The sequence below is a fragment of the Polyodon spathula genome, chromosome 2, assembly GCF_017654505.1.
Source record: "Polyodon spathula isolate WHYD16114869_AA chromosome 2, ASM1765450v1, whole genome shotgun sequence".
NCBI classification, from domain to species: domain Eukaryota; kingdom Metazoa; phylum Chordata; class Actinopteri; order Acipenseriformes; family Polyodontidae; genus Polyodon; species Polyodon spathula.
This window is the reverse complement of record NC_054535.1, coordinates 106,819,936-106,839,366: the sequence shown is the minus strand read 5'-3', so window position 1 is coordinate 106,839,366 and position 19,431 is coordinate 106,819,936. Positions and strand designations below refer to the sequence as shown.

The following is a 19,431-nucleotide window of genomic DNA, read 5'->3' as shown; positions in this document are numbered from 1 at the left end:
CGGACTGATACTTCATATCATAATTCAGCTAAACTGACTGAACCCCTGCGTGCTATTTCAACCGATAGCCGAGCCGTATCGAGTACCTCCTTATCAAAGTTAACCACACTATTTTTGTCATGCTCTTCCCATGGTTATACTTTGCATTTACCCTAATTTACCCTGGTTTGCCATGCTTGTTAATATGCTTCATCATGCCTTGCTATTCTTTACAACGCTTGCTGTCTATGCTTTACCATGTTTTCACTGTGCTTTACTACACTCTGCTTTTAATATGGTAAATGTTTAAAAGGGGCAGCCCCTGCAGTACCTCCGGGCCATCCTCTGCATCACCTGGGCCTCCTTCATCTTCTGCAGCTCCGCCATGTACGCCATGATGCGCGCGTTGCAGGTCACCAGGTTCTTGGCAGCCTCCAGGGCCTGCTCCCTCTGCGAGCAGGCAGCCAACAGCTTGCACGCCCCGTCCCGCATGCGGATCTCATAGTCGATCTTCTTCTGGATATCGCTGTCCTGCAGAGAGTGACAGAAACAGTGAGCAATGGGATGGGGGTCAGGGGAGGCATGTTTTGCAGCCAAAACTATCAAACATTCTAAAAACAACTAGAGAAATGCAATAAGAAAAATTTGGAAAACACTGGAAAAGACTCAACTGGGCAGTTTTCTGCTGTAGGAAGAAATGTAAAGACAGCAAATAAGACACAAATGACACTGCAGGTAACCCATAATCAGCTGCTTTAAATGCAACCCTATGCAGTGGAGCTAATCTCACATCTGCACACCAGCAAGGGAAAGAGCCACTCCAATGAACGTACAAACAGGCTATTTCTTTCTTTAAAATCTCAGCATAGGGACATTCATCTATATCTTCTAATAAAACCTCTGCATTCTCCTGCCTTAGCCCACGACCCCATGAAGACATGAGGCCCATCTTTCTATGAACCCCCGTGGCTGCTACCCTGCAATGCGTGTTTGACACACAGCGAGAGATGAATTATTAAGCAGGAGCTGAGCTGAGCAGGAGGCTACAGCAAAGACCAGACCAGAACAGGCACATTAAATATTTACTGTATCACTCACTCAAGGGAGCCCCTTGAGGGGAGTGGGAGTCACAGCACCAACTAACACTGACAATGGAAACAAACTGAAGCAAACTGGTAGTACCAAGCTGAAGGTGTCGGGATTGTGGAACAGTAGGGTCACAATGACCTGTACTGGAAGAGAATCTCGTAATGAATGTTTCATCAAACTGGACAGGGGATCCCAAGATACAGCCTTCAATAGCTCAGACAGTTAGGTGTGAGAACTGGGAAAGCAAACAGGTTACGGCTTCATCAAACTGGGACAAGCAGACAAAGAACAGTATATGGACCGTGGTTGCCGTATGTCGCACAAAGTGTAAGACAGTGGGTTTGATTAGCTCAGTGGTTAGAGTGATGGGCTGCAGTGTGGAAGGCAGTGGGTTTGATTAGCTCAGTGGTTAGAGTGATGGGCTGCAGTGTGGAAGGCAGTGGGTTTGATTAGCTCAATGGTTAGAGTGATGGGCGGCAGTGTGGAAGCATCTCATACAGAACTATAATATAGGGTTTTTAAATTACTGTTTTAACACAACAGTTTAAATAAAATCAATTCCATTTTCCAGGCACCCCCTGTACTGTTTAATGTCACAGTACTAGAAACAAGACTGAATTAAAAAAGATCCCGAATCAAATCCAGAAAGCCTGTGTCCTTATCAAAATGAAATAAAGAGCCAGCGCTCCAGGCGAGCGGCAGGCTGGCTTTCCATTACCGAAAGGTCAGGGAGAAGCAGAGCTCCCCTGTTCCCGCTCCGCTCTGTCTCAAAATGAAAACAGACGGCAGCTGCTGAGAAGATGCTTGATTTCATTATCCATTCCCGCCCCCAAATTGAATCTGAAAACCCCTAGGCCGCAGGTAAACCAGGACTGCCTGTGTCCCGCTATCTGATGAGACGCTGCTGCCCTGTATCCAACTGACACACTGAAAAGGCCCTTTGCAAGTTTCACTACAAGAGATGTAAATAAGGCTCCCATTGCACTACAGTCTGATCCATCCCTGGTTTTACGATGAGTTAAATTAGACACACCTGAGCTTGTTACCTACACACTGTGGCTCATCAAGCTCGTAAGAAATCCTGGAATGTGTGAAACTGTTTTACAATTGGACCAGCGGCTCTCTAGAAGTGTCCAAAATGTATGCATGACAAGCCCTTCATAACGAGCCCTGTCCCCCCTCCCGACGGGGACGAAGGCACTTCATGAGCCCCTCAAAGCACTCTCATTTTCTGCCTTGCACATCCATTCATTATATAGATCTCAAATGTGAGCCAGGCAAGCTCAGTACACCCTACAGGTCAGCAGTTCACCTGCAATTAGCTAACTTGAAATATTAGGTAACCAGGTATTGCCATGGCAACTTTTATCAATTGCAACCATTGCCTTTATGAAAAACAGCTTTTCAAGTCATTAACATCTCACCCTGTGCTCCATTAGAGCTAAATAACTAGACTGCTGTTTAATGATCTCTCTCTCTCTCTCTCTCTCTCTCTCTCTCTCTCGTGGAGGATTGTGGGAAGGGCTTGCAGAGAGGTGGAACACCGGTGCGGTAGGACCGGGAAATTTAAAACTTTATTTATTTATTTATTTATTTATTTAGTTTGTTTGTTTGTTTGTTTGTTTGATAGTTACTTAGTTGTTCTTTTTGTGTGTTTGTTTGTTCGTAGGTTAGTGTGTGTGTGTGTGTTTGTTTGTTTGTTTGTAGGGTGTTTGGAGATCCCGTTATGGGGTCTCGTTCAGGAGGGCTGGGGGCTCTCACCCGCCGACACGGGGTCCGTTGCCTGCCTGACCCCGGGGTTTCGGTGGAGGAGTGCCTGCTGGCAGTAGGAGAGGTGGTGGGGTTTGAAAATATTATGTCGGCGTCAAGAATGAATAAAGCGCTGGTAATATTTTTAGTGGAGGTGTCTCTGGTACACAAGCTGGTAGAGGAAGGATTTACAGTGAAAGGTGAATTTGTTCAGGTTTCCCCTCTAGTAACCCCGGTTACGAAAGTTATTATTTCTAATGTGCCTCCGTTTTTAAAAAATGAGCAATTAGAAAAGAATTTAGCTCGTTTTGGTAAACTGGTGTCCCCGATTAAGGGAATCCCGCTGGGGTGCAAAAATAACAGTGTTAGGCACGTCATGTCGTTTAGAAGGCAGGCGTTTGTCTTACTAAATGATCCTAATCAAGTCATTAATGTTGCCTGGAATTTTAACGTGGAAGGGATGAATTGTGTAGTTTTTGTCAGTTCCGAAACGATGAGATGTTTTTACTGTGGAGAACAGGGACACCAGAGGAAAGCCTGCCCGAGAAAGGAGGCTAGAGCGGAGACAGGGCAGGATCAGGGCGATGCTGGCGGGGAGGAAGTCGGGGGTGTTGGGGGTGAGCGGGAGGAAGAGTCGGCTCCCCCAGCGCAGCCGCAGAGCGAGCCCGTGCTGACCGAGGAGGGGGCGATCCAGAAGGAAACCGGAGCAGAACCACCAACACCACGGCCTCGCACAAAGAGACCCAGCCGCAGCCTGTCACTGACGGGTTCGGAGGATAATACCGCTACTACTGAGAATGGTGAAGAATCATTCAAGGTAGTAGCGAAAAAGACACGAATTCAGCGGAAGGCTGCAGAGCTGCCGGATGGCAGAGCGCAGCCAGTGCAGAACTCCGAACCCGTGCAGACAGGGAGACTGCGGGCTCCAGGCGGGGCGTCAGTCCCTCCCAACGCGGAGGAAGAGAGCACAGCGCAGGGTGAGCCAGACGCGGTGCAAGACTCTCCGCTAGCTGAATCTCAGCCGCCTGAAATAGTGCCGGCTGTAGCAGAGACCGGTGTCGAGGAGTCGGAGGGAGCTGCGGAGGAACGGATTCTCGGGGGCGAGCGAGAGGACAGCGCGGATGAGATGGAGGGGGAGCTCTCTGACTCCTCGCTTATCTCAGACATCCCTGATAGCCAACCCGTCAGTAAGAAAAAGTTATACACGCTTGAGCAGGTAAATGATTTTATGATAGAAACAAAAGGGAAAAGGGGAGTAGAAATAGAGAGTTTTTTCCCTGATCTAAGGTTATTTCTCCACTCCGCTCACGTTATAACAAGGAAAGCCACAATAGAAGAATTTGATCAGCCAAAACGTTATAGATTAAAAAAAATTGTTCAGAAAATTAAAAAGGATCTTAAAAGTGGTTCAAAATCTCTTGTTTAAAAATGGCTGTGTTTTATGAAACTTCTTTTATTACTTGTTTTAGTGTGTTAGTTTTTTTAGCTATGATGGAAAGGTGCGTTTTTATTTCTTTTAATCTAAACGGCTGCAGACAGTCTTTTAAGAGGGCGCAGCTAGTCGAGTTTTTAGAGCAGAAGCAGGCGGGGGTGGTGTTTCTGCAGGAAACGCACTCGGATCAGGAGAATGAGGAGGCGTGGCGAGCGGAGTGGAAGGGGCTGTGCGTGATGAGTCACGGCGCTAGTACTAGTGCAGGAGTAGCCGTGCTTTTTAAACCCAGCCTGGGGGCAGTTTTACTAGATATGGATGAAATCGAGAAAGGGAGGATTTTAAAAGTAAGAGCTAGGCTGGGCAGTACAGTGTATGTTTTTATTAATATTTATGCCCCCAATAGAGGGGGCGAACGAATTTTATTTTTTAAGAAATTAAAGCAAGCTCTTTTTAATATTAATAATAATGATGTGGTGGTAGTAGGAGGAGATTTTAATTGTACTGTTAATTTTAATATTGATAGAAATAATGATGAACCACACCCTCAGTCCTCCAGAGAGTTGGCTGCATTGTTAGAGTCCAGTGACCTGGTTGACATATGGAGATGCCTGCACCCCAGTTCAAGACAATACACCTGGTCTCAGTATCACACAGACTGTGTATATAGAGCAAGACTAGACCGGTTTTATACTTCAAAAAACGATTTAAATAAATTTATCAAAGCAAGAATCATCCCCAGTAGTCTCTCTGACCACCACTGTCTATTAATTACAGTATTAATTCAATCAGAACCCCACAGAGCATCTTACTGGCATTTCAATGTAAAATTATTACAAGATGTAAAATTTAAGCAACAATTCAAACTTTTTTGGATAATTTGGAAAAAAGAAAAAGCACAATATAAAGATTTAAGACAGTGGTGGGACATTGGCAAAATACAAATTAAATGTTTTTGTCAACAATATACTATAAATGCAACCAGGTCACTGAACACAGCCGTGAGAGAACTGGAGTCCAAAATCCTCCTCCTAGAGGAAAGTTTAAATTCAGAATTTAAAGAACAGACCCTGGAGAACCTAAAGGAGCAGAAAATCGCGCTGGGGAGCTTGCTGAAGGAAAGAGTGAAGGGGGCGATTGTGCGTTCCAGATTCATGGAGTTGAGAGACATGGATGCCCCCACTAGTTTCTTCTTCAACCTGGAGAGGAAGAGAGCGGACAGTAGACAGCTGTGTTGTATCAGGACTCCTGGTGGGAAAGAACTGCACACCCGGGAGGAAATCAGCAGAGAGGCGGTGCGTTTTTACAAGGAACTTTATAATAAAGAACTGTGCAACATAGAGGACACTGAGCGGCTGCTCCAGGGGTTACCCAGCCTCAGTGAGAAGGAGCAGATTCAGCTGGACGCACCGCTGACCCACCAGGAGATGACCGCCGCTGTCAAGCAGCTCTCCAGCGGAAAGGTTCCCGGGATCGATGGACTGCCAGCAGAATTTTATAATAATTTCTGGGATATAATGGGGGAGGATTTGCTCCAGGTTCTGAGAGAGAGCCTCAGCCACAAGGAACTGCCTCTTAGCTGCCGTAGGGCAGTGGTTACACTGCTGCCCAAGAAGGGAGACCTATGCCAGCTTAAAAATTGGAGACCTGTGTCAATTTTATGTTCTGATTTAAAGATTTTATCCAAAACAATCGCTAATAGATTAAAAAGTGTTATTGGAACTGTAATACATATGGATCAAACATATTGTATACCGGGTCGCTCTATTTTTGATAACTTGTTTTTTATTCGAGATTTTTTAACTGTAAGTGATATTTGTGATTTTAATGTAGGAATGGTCTCCCTGGATCAAGAGAAGGCTTTCGACAGAGTCGACCACACCTACCTCTTTCATACACTGGAAGCCTTCGGGTTCGGTCCTGGTTTTATTTCTTATATTCGGCTTTTATATTCCAACATTTTTAGTATTTTAAAGATCAACAATGGGCTGAGTCAGCCCTTCCCAGTGTGCAGGGGTATAAGGCAGGGCTGTGCCCTGTCTGGTATGCTGTATTCACTGGTTATAGAGCCCCTGCTGCACCTGCTGAGGGTCAGGCTAGCTGGATGGACAGTGCCCTCCTCGCCCTCCACACCCTCCTCTGCCACAGTGAAGGTGTCTGCCTACGCAGACGATGTGACTGTGTTTGTGAGGGGGGATGCAGATGTCCAAGCGCTGCAGCAGACTCTAAATGAGTTCCAGAGAGCATCTTCTGCCAGAGTAAACTGGGCAAAATGTGACACCTTCCTGTCAGGCGGCTGGGATGAGGGCACCCCTCCTTTCCTGCCTGAGGGGCTGAAATGGAACAGAACAGGTATTAAAGTGTTGGGGGTGCACCTCGGAACAGAAAACTACATGAAAAAGAACTGGGAGGGTTTGTTGGATAGGGTGAGGGGGCGGCTGCAGAGGTGGAAGGGACTGCTGGCTCAACTGTCCTTCAAGGGCCGGGTGCTTGTTATTAATAATCTGGTGGCCTCTAGCTTGTGGCACAAGCTGGTATGCTTGGACCCACCCCAGGGCCTGGTGAAGGAGATCCAGAGAGTGTTGCTGGAGTTCTTTTGGAGCGGGAGACACAGTTTGAGGCCGGCAGTCCTCTACCTCCCTAGTGATGAGGGGGGGCAGGGGCTAGTCAGCATTGCCAGCAGGGTGGCAGCCTTCAGACTGCAGGCGGTTCAGAGACTCCTGTACACTGAGGAGGAGGCTCATTGGAAGAGGCTGGCCTGTTTCCTTCTCAATAGATTTGGGGGGCTGGGGTTAGGAAAACACCTGTTTTTAATTGAGAACACCAGTTTTAGTAAAGCAGGACTTCCTCCTTTTTATCAAAGTATTTTAAAAGCCTGGCAGCTGGTGAGGGTGGAAAGGGATGTGGAGTCCTTGACAGGGCAGGACCTGTTTGAGGAGCCCCTATTTTTTAATCCACTCTTTCCAGTTAAGTTCCTCCAGTCGATGACGCTCTGTGCCAGTTTTTTAAAAGCAGGTGTAACCAGGATGGTCCACCTGTTAAACCTTGAGCTCTCCTGCTGGCTAACTGCCTCCCAGCTAACTGCACAGCTAGGCTGGCACTCAGAGAGGCTTGCAGAAAGACTGATGGGTGAGTTGAGGGGCTGCCTCTCCCCGCGGCTCAAGGCAGTCCTGAGGGAGGAGTTGTCCAGAGGCACAGAGCAGAGACAGCTTTCCTTATTTCCAGGGATGATCGTGTCACCAGCAGTAGGTGAGGAAGGTGAGGGCGGTGGAGAGAATGGAGGGACTTTGCTTAAATTGCAGAATGTGGAGGAAATTATCTTTCACACAATGAATGGAAAACAGATATACAAATTGTGTGTTAAAGCCACAGAGTATAGTAGGCTAAGGGGTCTGGTAGACTCTAAGTGGCGAGCTTACTTGGCTGTAGAGGAGGGGCACAGGCCGGTGTGGAGGGTGCTGTACAAGCCGCCTCTCGCCAAGAGAGTGGGGGACCTGCAGTGGAAGATTCTACACTGCATTGTGTCCACAGGCAGGTTTCTCCATAGAGTGGACCCCAGCATCAGTGAGCAGTGCGCTTTTTGCTCAGCAGAGGAAACTCTCTTTCATGCCTACAGTGAGTGTGAGAGGCTGCGGCCACTTTTTAATTTACTGCAGGGAATCCTGAATAATTTAGGGGTCGTTTTTAGTAAGGAGCTTTTTATTTTTGGGGTTCTATACAGTTTTAAAATGAAAAACAGGTGTGTTCTTATTAATTTTTTAATTGGACAGGCAAAATTGGCTATTTTAAAGACAAGGAAAAATCAACTCTCTGGTTCTGGACTGACCAGTTTAGTGGTTCAGTTCAGGGTGCTCGTGGTCAGCCAGATCAGAGTAGAGTTTGAGTATTTTAAACTGGTCAGTAACCTGGAGGACTTTCAGGAGAGGTGGTGTGTGGGAGACGCCTTGTGTGCTGTGAGTGAGGAGGGGGAGCTCCAGTTTTTGTTCTAATTTTATTTAATTTTTGTTTTACAGTGTTTTATTTTGGCTTTTATCTGTTTTCAACAAAGAAAAAAACACTGTTTAATATTGATTTTTTAATGATCCTTTTATTTTGTTTAAAATCTGTTTTTAAGGAGAACACGATATATTTTAGGATTTTTTAAATTTTGCTCAGGCAGTAGGAATCTTAACTTTTGTTGTGTTTTACCTTTATTTGAATTTTAATGGATTTTATTTGGAATATTTAAATAAAGGATCTTAAAAGTCAAAGGCAGTAGTTAAAATTGATTTTACATTTTACACAACATAAAATAATTTGTGAAAAATGTGTATTGATTTGTGGAAAAATGTGTAGTTTTTATTCATTCTGCTCCTTTACATTTATATAATTGATCCGCCCTCTGCTTGGACTTTTCACCCCTCAACTCACTCACCCTCAATCAGACCAGTGGGACCCAGTAAGCTACTGAACGGAGCCAAGGAAACCGAGTTCCAGAACTCAACTAATCTCTCAAGTGCCTAAAAAGAGGATTAAAACAATCTGTCACACTGCTGTAGCTCGCTGTAAGCGTCAGTCTGGACGCTTTACTGCTGGGAGATTTGCAGCCTCTCACCAATGGAGCTGCTTGTCTTCACTCCAACAGAACAGCTAACCCTAATCACAGCTGCTAATAGAACCAGAGGCTCCAGTCTCCTCTCGGAGAGCCCGGAGAGCGAGCAGCTAGACTGCTCCGAGTATCTACAGGGGCTTCACTACCTGGGCAACCTGCCTCATGTTAATTACAGGTAACACTGTCTGAGACAGAGAGAGGAAAAACAACAATTATTAACACCATATTAAAAGAAGTGTGTTGGTAAATTCCTGGGTGCAGTAATTTGGTATTTCAGACATATCAAACCTAAAATCCCTGGAGGATAAACAAAGGCAGCATCATACAGTACTGGGATGAAATGAACAAAACAATATACCTGAAATCAGGTTCAAATATGTATTACTGTACCACCTATGTACTGTACCAAACATTATGCGCCTATGCTCGAACAAACAAGCTCATCAGTCACATTAATGGTGAGTAGTATTATTAAGCCATTGTTTAAGTTTTTAAGTAAACGTATATTAAAATGAAAAAGTAAATTAAATGTATTATTATAGTCGTATATTATATGTGTTCATGTGCATTATAATGTGTACATTTTATACTATGCTTTGGCATTAAAGGGGTTAAAATAAACCCTGTCTGCTGGTAGGGGTACGTGGACAGCTGGTAGGGGGTACGAAAAGAAAAAGTTTGGGAACTACGGATCAAGGCCAAAAAAAGCATTATTTTTAAAGCTTGTTTCAAGAGAATGAATTGATGTCAACAGGGAAGAAATAAGAGGTTTTACTATGAGCTTCACTGTATAGGTAACATGCTCAAGTATGTTAAACTCATAGTAAAACCAGGAATAGATTAAACTGCTATGCAATGGGAGTTATATTTCCATCCCTGCAGAATGTTGGGGAATCCCCTTGGTCCAATTCAGCAGGAAATGACCCATTGCTTAAAAAGTACAATTATAATGAAGACAGCTGCCATAACCAGCAGTAGGCTGTAGTTTGACGGCACTGCAATTCCATTACTACAGTTGCAAAGCATTCTTACCAGTCTCACTGAACCGCGGTCCACAACCACGGTTTATACAGCAGTGAGCTCCAGCTGTACCAGGCGATGCTGAGAAGCAAAGTTGCTGCCGCGTTCCTATTGACATGGGCAGTACGAACCCCCTGCTGGCTGGTTAACAACGTTCCGAGCGAACGATTCTGCCACAGCAGGGGGCTGCTGAGCTAAATGGCGAGTAGACTTGCAAATAATAGATACAGCTAATGAAGTGTGAGGTTTCTAAATGACTGCAGATGCAGCTAAATGAAAAGGGTCATCTGTAATGGGTTTTTCAGTGCGGGTGTGCGAGTGTCTCTGTGTGTCTGTGTGCGGGGGGGGGGGGGGGGGGGGGGGGGGGTGATAAATGGAGTTCATTCCTACTGAACGAGCTTTCTATTTTACATGCACTCCATCTTGTAGATTCAAAGAAAAGATACGCTGTAAGACAACACTATAAAGATGAGGTCATCATACTGTGAGTATTCTGGTAGTCAAAATTCATTGATATTTGAAGATATTTAGCAATGTACCAACATACAAGTTTTATGGATGGATGGAAGGATTTTGTGCCAGACCAGCATTCTCATCCAAGTTGGAATTTAAAGAGGGTGCAGGGGTTAAATACTGATCTCTATCAAAGGATGCAACCTTTATTGTTCACAAACTTCAAAAGAATTAAGCAAGACAGATTCTACACACTACACAGTGCTTTCAGATTCCTCAGGCACGAAGGGATGTTGTTCAGTTTGCACAGCCGCTGCTCGGCAGATCCCTGAGTGCACCTCTGCTCACGCTTCTCCAGCTGCCTCTGGCTGGATGGCCTACTCTGCAGCCCAGCTGGATTTGGAAGCCTCAGGTTTGCATTACCACCCTTCAAAGGAGTGCTCCTTACCACTGCCAGGCAACAGCGGTAGCCAGCTCAACCCTCTCCTTCTGCTCCAAACAGCAACTATTTGACTTAGGGGCTTGTACTGTCAGTTGAATTTGTGTTTTCTTTCATTTTCAGAAATAAAAAGTGCAGTAAAAGGTTTTACAGTTTCTGTAATGTATTTTTTGTTTTTGACCTTTAGGTTGTGACATCATTTTATCCTAAAGGTTGCAGCACACTGTGTGACAACATGACAAGCAGTGTCTCTCTGTGCTGCGCTAGCATGGGAACTACTTCATTGGCTGCTGTCAGCAGAACGGCCCTGTTTGAGATTCCTGGAGGAGCAGGCTGTTTCAACTGGCCACCTTCCCTGCAGACCTCAGGGCTGCTGGTCCTAGCTGTCCCCTGCCAGACTGGCTGCTGGTCCCAGCGACTGGCTGACTGCTCAGGAGCAAATACATAACTGAGCCAGCTTTCTGATTAGGAATGCAGCCTGAGCACGAGAATACACCAGGTTGTAGGGACCCTGCACTGCCTCTGCAGTTTACTGAAAGTGTTCTGTATAAATCACAGTATTTAACATAACATAACAATATAATGTTTTACACTTCCAACATGTTGAGAACTACAGTATACAGGGTATAAAAACTAAAAGACTGAAGAACAACAATGATACAGATTCCACTAAGTTGAGAATAGTGTAGGTTGACAAGCTGTACAGAAGGTCAACTTATTTAAATCATAAATCCTGGAATTTGGCAAGAAAACACAGCCACTTACTGTTCTAACAATCAGAAATCTCAAACAAATCAGCAGCAATTACAATGATATATTGTACTGCCTTTCATGCCAAATGCATCTCAAAGGGCTTAGTCTCAAAAGAGAAGGCATAAAAAGAACAACAAATAAATAACAACTATTCTATACTGAATCCATGCAATATGACATGCATTCCGGACCCTGGATCTCATTTCAATCCATTACACCATTCCGGACCCACACTACACCAGCACACTGAATCCATGCAATATGACATGCATTCCGGACCCTGGATCTCATTTCAATCCATTACACCAGCACACTGAATCCATGCAATATGACATGCATTCCGGACCCTGGATCTCATTTCAATCCATTACACCAGCACACTGAATCCATGCAATATGACATGCATTCCGGACCCTGGATCTCATTTCAATCCATTACACCAGCACACTGAATCCATGCAATATGACATGCATTCCGGACTGGATCTCATTTCAATCCATTCAATATGACATGCATTCCGGACCCTGGATCTCATTTCCATTACATTCCGGACCCTGGATCTCATTTCAATCCATTACACCAGCACACTGAATCCATGCAATATGACATGCATTCCGGACCCTGGATCTCGTTTCAATCCATTACACCAGCACACTGAATCCATGCAATATGACTTGCATTCCGGACCCTGGATCTCATTTCAATCCATTACACCAGCACACTGAATCCATGCAATATGACATGCATTCCGGACCCTGGTTCTCATTTCAATCCATTACACCAACACACTCTATCCATGCAATATGACATGCATTCCGGACCCTGGATCTCATTTCAATCCATTACACCAGCACACTGAATCCATACAATATGACAAACATTCCGGACCCTGGATCTCATTTCAATCCATTACACCAGCAGACTGGAAGTACAAGGTGAGCAGATGGCGCTCATTAGGAGAGTTGTGGGGTGCAGATGGCAGCGGGGCTCGGAGCCACATGGTTACTTCCTGGCAGGTTGCAGGATGAATATGTGGACAGACACAGCACAGAGAAGTCTCAACTCTCATACTGAACTACTGTAAAGGATGGGTTTACAGTTCACACAGAGACAGAAATAAGCTCCCACTGCACAGAAGTCTGAACCATTCCTGGTTTTACAATCAGTTTAATAAGACACCTATGCTTGTTACCTATACACTGTGGCTAATCAGGCATATATCAAAACCTGGAAGGGTGAAACTTCTATGCAATAGGAATCTTATTCCATAACTGTTCACACCAGCACTGGTGCCCATTTTAACCCTTGACATTATGACTTAACTCAAAACAAAGCCATTTCCAAAGTTCCCTCCCCCATATTAAAAGCCATTGGAGTGCAAGAAATACATGAACTGTTACACATGCTGTATATAGTGCACAGGCGGAGGGATGTTGCTGTAAATACACTGGGTGCTGTTGTTTGAATGGGACGACTGAATCGTTCAGAACAGTGCTAACTGCTGGTCGTCTTTATTTTATTATCGCTTTGGATGCATGGTTTCCAGAATTGACACTTTCAATTTGCCAGTTCCATGAAGGAGAAGCACACTTATAAAATCCCAAAGGCTCCATCAGCCCCTGAATAAAGCACGCCTTGATATCTTGCCCTGGATCCATATTTGAGCTGTCTCTGATTGTGGCCTCTTTTCTGCATGCAGGATTGCAGGCTGTCAGGACAACAGGAAACCCAGTCCTGCCAGATTTAGAACTGGGACACAGCTCCTGAATAAAGTGGGCCATTGTGAAGTCACTTCCTGTTCTGTTTAGCCAGGGTTTCCTGACATGGCAGCAGGGAGCACAGCTGTGTCAGACCCGAGCCAGCACCTCTGCACATGGGAAGGGCAGAGCACACTGCACTCCCCTGCAGAACTGGGGCGAGTTAGTGACTTTCATGATGGAGTCTATATCAAACAAACCAAGGGTCCTCCTAATCACATCTGAATAAAATCAAGGGCTGCAGAGATTACAGACAGAGGCAATCCGAAACATCTATACTGTAGGAGATGCAATCGTGTTCAGCATATAGAAAAGGACAGATGGACACAATCAGAACATTTCTTTAATGAGGACCGAAAAAAAAATTAACTGCCCAGTTTGTGGGATTTATTGACCTCCTTAAATACAACAGTGGTCCACATTCAAGCAAGTTTTCTGCGCTGGTATTTACTGTAGATCTGCCATTGTTTGAATGCCTCGACCTGCACACCCCTCAACACAGACTTCCCTACAGAATAGCTAAATCGATGCTACTGACGGAGGTCAACTGACATGACCAAGGTCAAAGCGAGGTCAGTGGCCAACTGGTATTGAAACCACAAAGCTCTGACCACTAGGACCAAACCGGCAACTGTGAACAGAGCAATCACTAAAAAAAAAAAAAAAAAAAAAACACAACAAATCCAACATGTAAGAGAAAACATTATTTTTTGGGGAAAACAAAATATGCACCATGGACCAAGCACTGCAGAGAGGGACGTTACTAACCAACCAACCACATTCCTCTCAACTCTGTTCCCATGTTGTAGTTTATGAGTTTACTGTCTCTTTTTTAACCCACATCTTTCAAATTTTGTGGTGAAGACTTCGGGACTGGTTGTGACACAACACAACAAGCCGGTCAGACAGACATTCCCATCTGCTCCACAGGGGTTCTTACTAAATAAAAAAGGAACGCCTCTGTTAAATACACTTCTTTAATAGTGCGTGTTTTCACAAAAGATTCAAAACTCTTCTGGATCTTCTAACAAAGACTGGGGGGTGGCCACCTCCAGGAACTCTCCGTTGTGCTTCGCAGTTCCTGTTCGCAGTTCCTGTTATTTGCTGATTTAATTCACAGTGAGCTCAGCACATCCCTGACATGAGAAAGTAACCCAGGAAGCCAATCAATACTTGGATAACTCTTTTAGACAGTCCATACCCTTTCAAATGAATGCAGAGACAGAGACAGACAGGCTAATGCAATCCTGAGTTTGTGGATGTTCATGATACAGACTTGCTTGGCTAATCACACGCAGTACAGTACCTCCCCCCTGGAGGACGGTTTTAACAGTTCAGTTTAAATAGAATTACAGCTTTGCAATAGCACATCTCTCTCGTCGTTTTTTCTGTAAAGCAGGAAACCCTGAGCCAGCAGTTTCACCAGTTGTTTCTTCATACACAATGCTGCATCTGTTCCCACTCCTGCTTGGCTCCGGCTGAAGCAAGACTGGGACGTGGGAATTCAAATATGTTTTTTATTTTTTCTGTGGTTTCAAAGCCTCGGTAACCCCTCACATCCTTATAAATGCAGTCCTATGCTCCGGGGATCTGAAATGCTCTTTCTGCAGAGGTTTGTACTGCTGGCAGTGCCCATCTCACCTCTCGAGTGACAGAACCAGGAGAGGGAATCTCATCCTACTCCCCTGTGGCCATTTCTCCTTTTTTTTTTTAAACCAGGCAAACTGACAGACAGTCTGTCCCAGGAATGGAGACCCAGATCAGGGTGGAGTTAACCCAGCTCTACCCCAGAACACCCAGTTCTAATTTCCTGCACATGGCATAGTGGGCTACCATGGAGATCCACTGTGCATGTGTGAGATATTAGAGAGTGAGGAGCAGAGTGTACAGTATCTGCATCTGTCTGGAAGTTTGCATTGAAGTACTGAATGTGACTATGTTGCTATACATACACTATTTCAGTTTTATACTGAGTGTTTGTGTGCACAGTTAGATAAGTATGTATCTGTTGTGTGTTGAAAGCACTGCAGAATGCCACCTTGCTCACTCTTACTCCAGCTTCCTCTTGTCTGTTCTTTATTTCAATTTTGAATGGAATATTCTACATCTTTACTCGGCACAGACACTGGAAGGGAATCACTGTTGCAACTTCTTTGCCGACAGAGTGACATGACGGCTATAGGAAGCAGTCATCACACCAGGTCCTTAATAAAGAAAGAATTGACCGGACATGATTTCCACAATCTGAATGAATACTGCTGATAACAGAATGGCAGTACAGCATGCAATAGTAGCAATCATGAGTCAAAATGAAAGACTGAGTTGGTGCTAGAGCTGCATTGCCCTCCTGGTTAGGAGTTGCAGGGACATGTGCAATAATTCTACCAGACAGTGTGTGCTCAAGTGAAGACACTTGATTGCTCAAAGGAACTGGGTAGAAAACAGGAGAGAATGGAAACTAGCAGCAAAAAATAAACTAAAAGAGATTCAAGAGACAGGGTTCAAACTCATGACACACAGGACTGGCTCTTCAGCAAGATCTCTACTGGCTGGGCTAAATGAGCAACTACGTGAGCCCAGCCAGCAGACAGACCTGATCAGTCAGCTGCATCAGCCCTCCCCCACTCCACAGACAAACGCGAGGAAAGGAAAGGGATCTGGGACTGTGAAGACAGAATAGGATGAGCAGCGCTACAACCAGCTGGCAGGAATCCTCCTGCATTAGAGGCTTAAACAAGCTGTGAAAGCACAGAAGTTATTCAGGATGGAGAATCTGCTCCCCAGATCACCACGACCCCTTTGAAGAGGGGAAAAAGGAGGGGCAGCTTCAAAAGTATTAATAGCAAACAAGCAGATTGCTCCGACTCCAGACTCCACCAGAGCTGTCATTTGAGACTGCTATATAGGGAGGGTAGCAGTGGGGGAGCACCCCCACACATAGACAAACACAGGTGGTTAGCAGCAGCACAAAGCAGCGACTCGACCCCATGGAAAGAGTCTTTAGTCTGGTGTAAACAGTGGGTAAGAGGGTTTCTTATGTATTTCCATACAGCACATGGATAACCTGGTGACTGGAGCTTTTTAAAATTGGACACAAGACTATGCAAAGTTTAATCTGATATGGTCAATCAGTTAGCAAAAATAGCCCTTGTTATCCCACCCTGATACTGTAACTGCACTAGGGAAAGTCCAATTTCCATCTTGATTAATCAGATTAGACCGTTCTCAAAATGTGACATACTGTACAGATGCACAGTCACCAGGTTCACACTGATGTGACATACAGCCCTTTCACTGCAGGTTAACTGTCACAATAATTACTTCCACTAAAACAACAAAGTACAGTATTAAGCCGGCAGTGCTTTACGATAATGCATGCTGTACAACAGCTGCAATTTATACAATTTATAATTTTTAAGACAACAGAGACAGTAATACAAATAATGCATTACCCCAGCTGTTAATAAATAAGTAATATTCATCCTAATTTCATAATCGATTCCACATTACAGTACATTCCTTCACGCCAACCAGTCCTTCTCCCTCCCCTCTGCTGCTAAGCGTGTTGCTTCGCAGCCACCTCTAGCTACTGGAAACAAAATGATTCTCCCGTCTAATCTGTGTCACACAGTACTTAAACCTGTCACTGAGGGCTCTGCTCGCTATCCACTACATTTTAATGGGGAGACTGAAATCCCCCTTGCTTGACTGGCTCCAGGCATCTTCCCCACTGCCTGCCTGCACGCAGGTGTGTCAGGGCAGTCGGGTACACCAGAATTAATATCCATCGTCTCTCCTAGTGTCACTCAAACACATGGCCAAGAAACTGCACGGCTCAAGCATGAAACATTTACCCTCGGAGCGAAACAGAGCACCTGGCTGCAAATACTGTCAATCACACGAGACATTAAGGAATTCAGGTCATCTACTGTATGCACTGTCACAGAAAGAAAAAAAATCGCAGAACTCCCTGTATTGTGTTTAATCAAATGACAAAAAATATGACTGCTGTGCTTAACCTTGCTTACTTAAACTTTAAATGAACTACCTGCTGGCTTTGCTAGGGTTCGAACAGCTTTCCCTCTTTTTGTCTTTATTTGAGAAATTCTCCCATTATACAATGCTTACTCTACACTGTAGTTTCAGAGATTAGAGGTTTGCAGGAAGCATTCAAAGCTCATTAGAGCAAGTGAGAGCAAAGCCTTTTTACCTGATCAAGTGTTCATGTGTTCTTTCCTGTGGTGGAAATCAGTGATACTGCCTTTTAAGTTTTCTCTGCTTATCCAAAGAGTAACAAACAGCAGAATGATAACCCAACCCAGAGTGATGCGTTAAACTGGCCCTGGCAGGTCCCTGGCCTCACTGTACTGCCCTTAGAAACGTTTCCATAGTAAAAGCACAGTAAAGTGTAATAAAGCACACTGAAGCATTGCCAAGAATAGTGAACATGGCACAATGTTATGGTAAATGTACAGTATAACCATGGGAAAAGCATGGGGGGGAAACTGGTAAGGACGATGCAAAAAACAGCAGGGTGAGCTTTTATAAGGGTGACTATCCAGTTAAAACTGAACTAGCAATGCGCAACACCACAGTGGACAGAGTGTGTGTGTGGGGGGGGTGAGCTGCCCCCCTGCTGTGCTGCACACAGTGTGGCTCAAATTAGCGTGGCAGTGTCTCATAGCTGCAGGGATGAAGACGAAGCGAGTGGAAACTGTTTAGCAGTGACCCACAGCTGACCCGGGTCAAACCACGACTCACTGTGAAGTGGTATTGGCTCGAGATAATGGTCCACATTGACAGGCAAGCGATGAAGTCATCCCAGGGCAACTGTTCTCATGGCAACCTGTTCCACTGGCAAAACAGCTGTGTGTTTCAACGGTAAAGCACAAACAGTCAATCTGAGACCGAATAATAAAGAAAGTAAAGAACTTACAAACTTCCAGCAAGAGTAACAGCAGTAACCACTTGATCAATCAGAACCCTACTTCAAGAGAAAAGCAGCTTCAGATTTCACTTCAATCAGGATTACAGCACTGCAAGCATCACAAATAGGAAAGAGAACAAGTCCAGAACAAACAATAAGAAAACTGCCAATCAGCGACTTGCTTACAGTACAAGAATGAACAGAACTGGAACCCTGACCCCACTTTAACACAAATAAAACACACTGCTGTGCAGAACTTTTTTTTCTGTTCTAAATTAAGGTAAAATACCTGTGATGAAGCCTGCCAAAAAGACATGGTAATTTTTGCTGTTCAAACACAGTTCTACTAAATACTGCACAGGCATGGTTTCGGTATTTCTGTAAATAACCCCCCACAGTAAACGGTGTAGATGTCAGGGTTTCGGCCCGGTATGATCATTGTGGTGGGCTGCTGGTCTGGCCGCAGCAGTTTGGTTTCCAGTGAGCTGATCTGTAATCACCAGGCGCAGGAATCCTGTGAAAGTCTGTCTGGGAAGTGCTGCACTACTTTGCGCCAACTAATCCAGGGGGTTTATCTGCGTTTGAACCAGGATCAAGAAATCTGTGTTAATCAGAGAAACGGGACTAAACCCTTCAGCGCAGTGCAGTGCTCTTTACACAATTACCCCTCCAGGCTAATACCACATGACCTTGGAGGCCTGAGTCCTTCGAGCTTGTGTCTGAATGAAAAATAACAGGAGTGCCAATACATAGCCTTCTACACCGAGCTACTCAAACCCATTGCCCTACTGCAGCCCAGCACTCTAACCACTGAGCTACTCAAACCCACTGCCTTCCACACTGCAGCCCAGCACTCTAACCACTGAGCTACTCAAACCCACTGCCTTCCACACTGCAGCCCAGCACTCTAACCACTGAGCTACTCAAACCCACTGCCTTCCACACTGCAGCCCAGCACTCTAACCACTGAGCTACTCAAACCCACTGCCTTCCACACTGCAGCCCAGCACTCTAACCACTGAGCTACTCAAACCCACTGCCTTCCACACTGCAGCCCAGCACTCTAACCACTGAGCTACTCAAACCCACTGCCTTCCACACTGCAGCCCAGCAGTTTCCATTTCATTCTACCCTGCTGCTCAGTGTTGTGATCATTGAAGTACACTGAAAAAAGCACTGATGCTAATGAGCTGCTCAAAGCCACTCCATTCTGCAGTGCAGCCAGGCTGTGGTCAGCTTGGCTGC

At 45.0% G+C, this 19,431-nt stretch overlaps 1 protein-coding gene across 5 annotated transcripts in view; it reads right to left on the bottom strand.

The window, feature by feature from the left end:
- The window catches only part of LOC121306847 (rhotekin-like), a 131,888-nt gene that overhangs the window by 52,179 nt on the left and 60,278 nt on the right, over nt 1–19,431 (bottom strand). For all 5 annotated transcript variants that reach the window (XM_041238787.1, XM_041238818.1, XM_041238828.1 and 2 more), the window contains exon 2: nt 311–510. In XM_041238787.1, the coding sequence (XP_041094721.1) occupies nt 311–510 (200 nt within the window). The remainder of the gene's footprint in view (nt 1–310; nt 511–19,431) is intronic.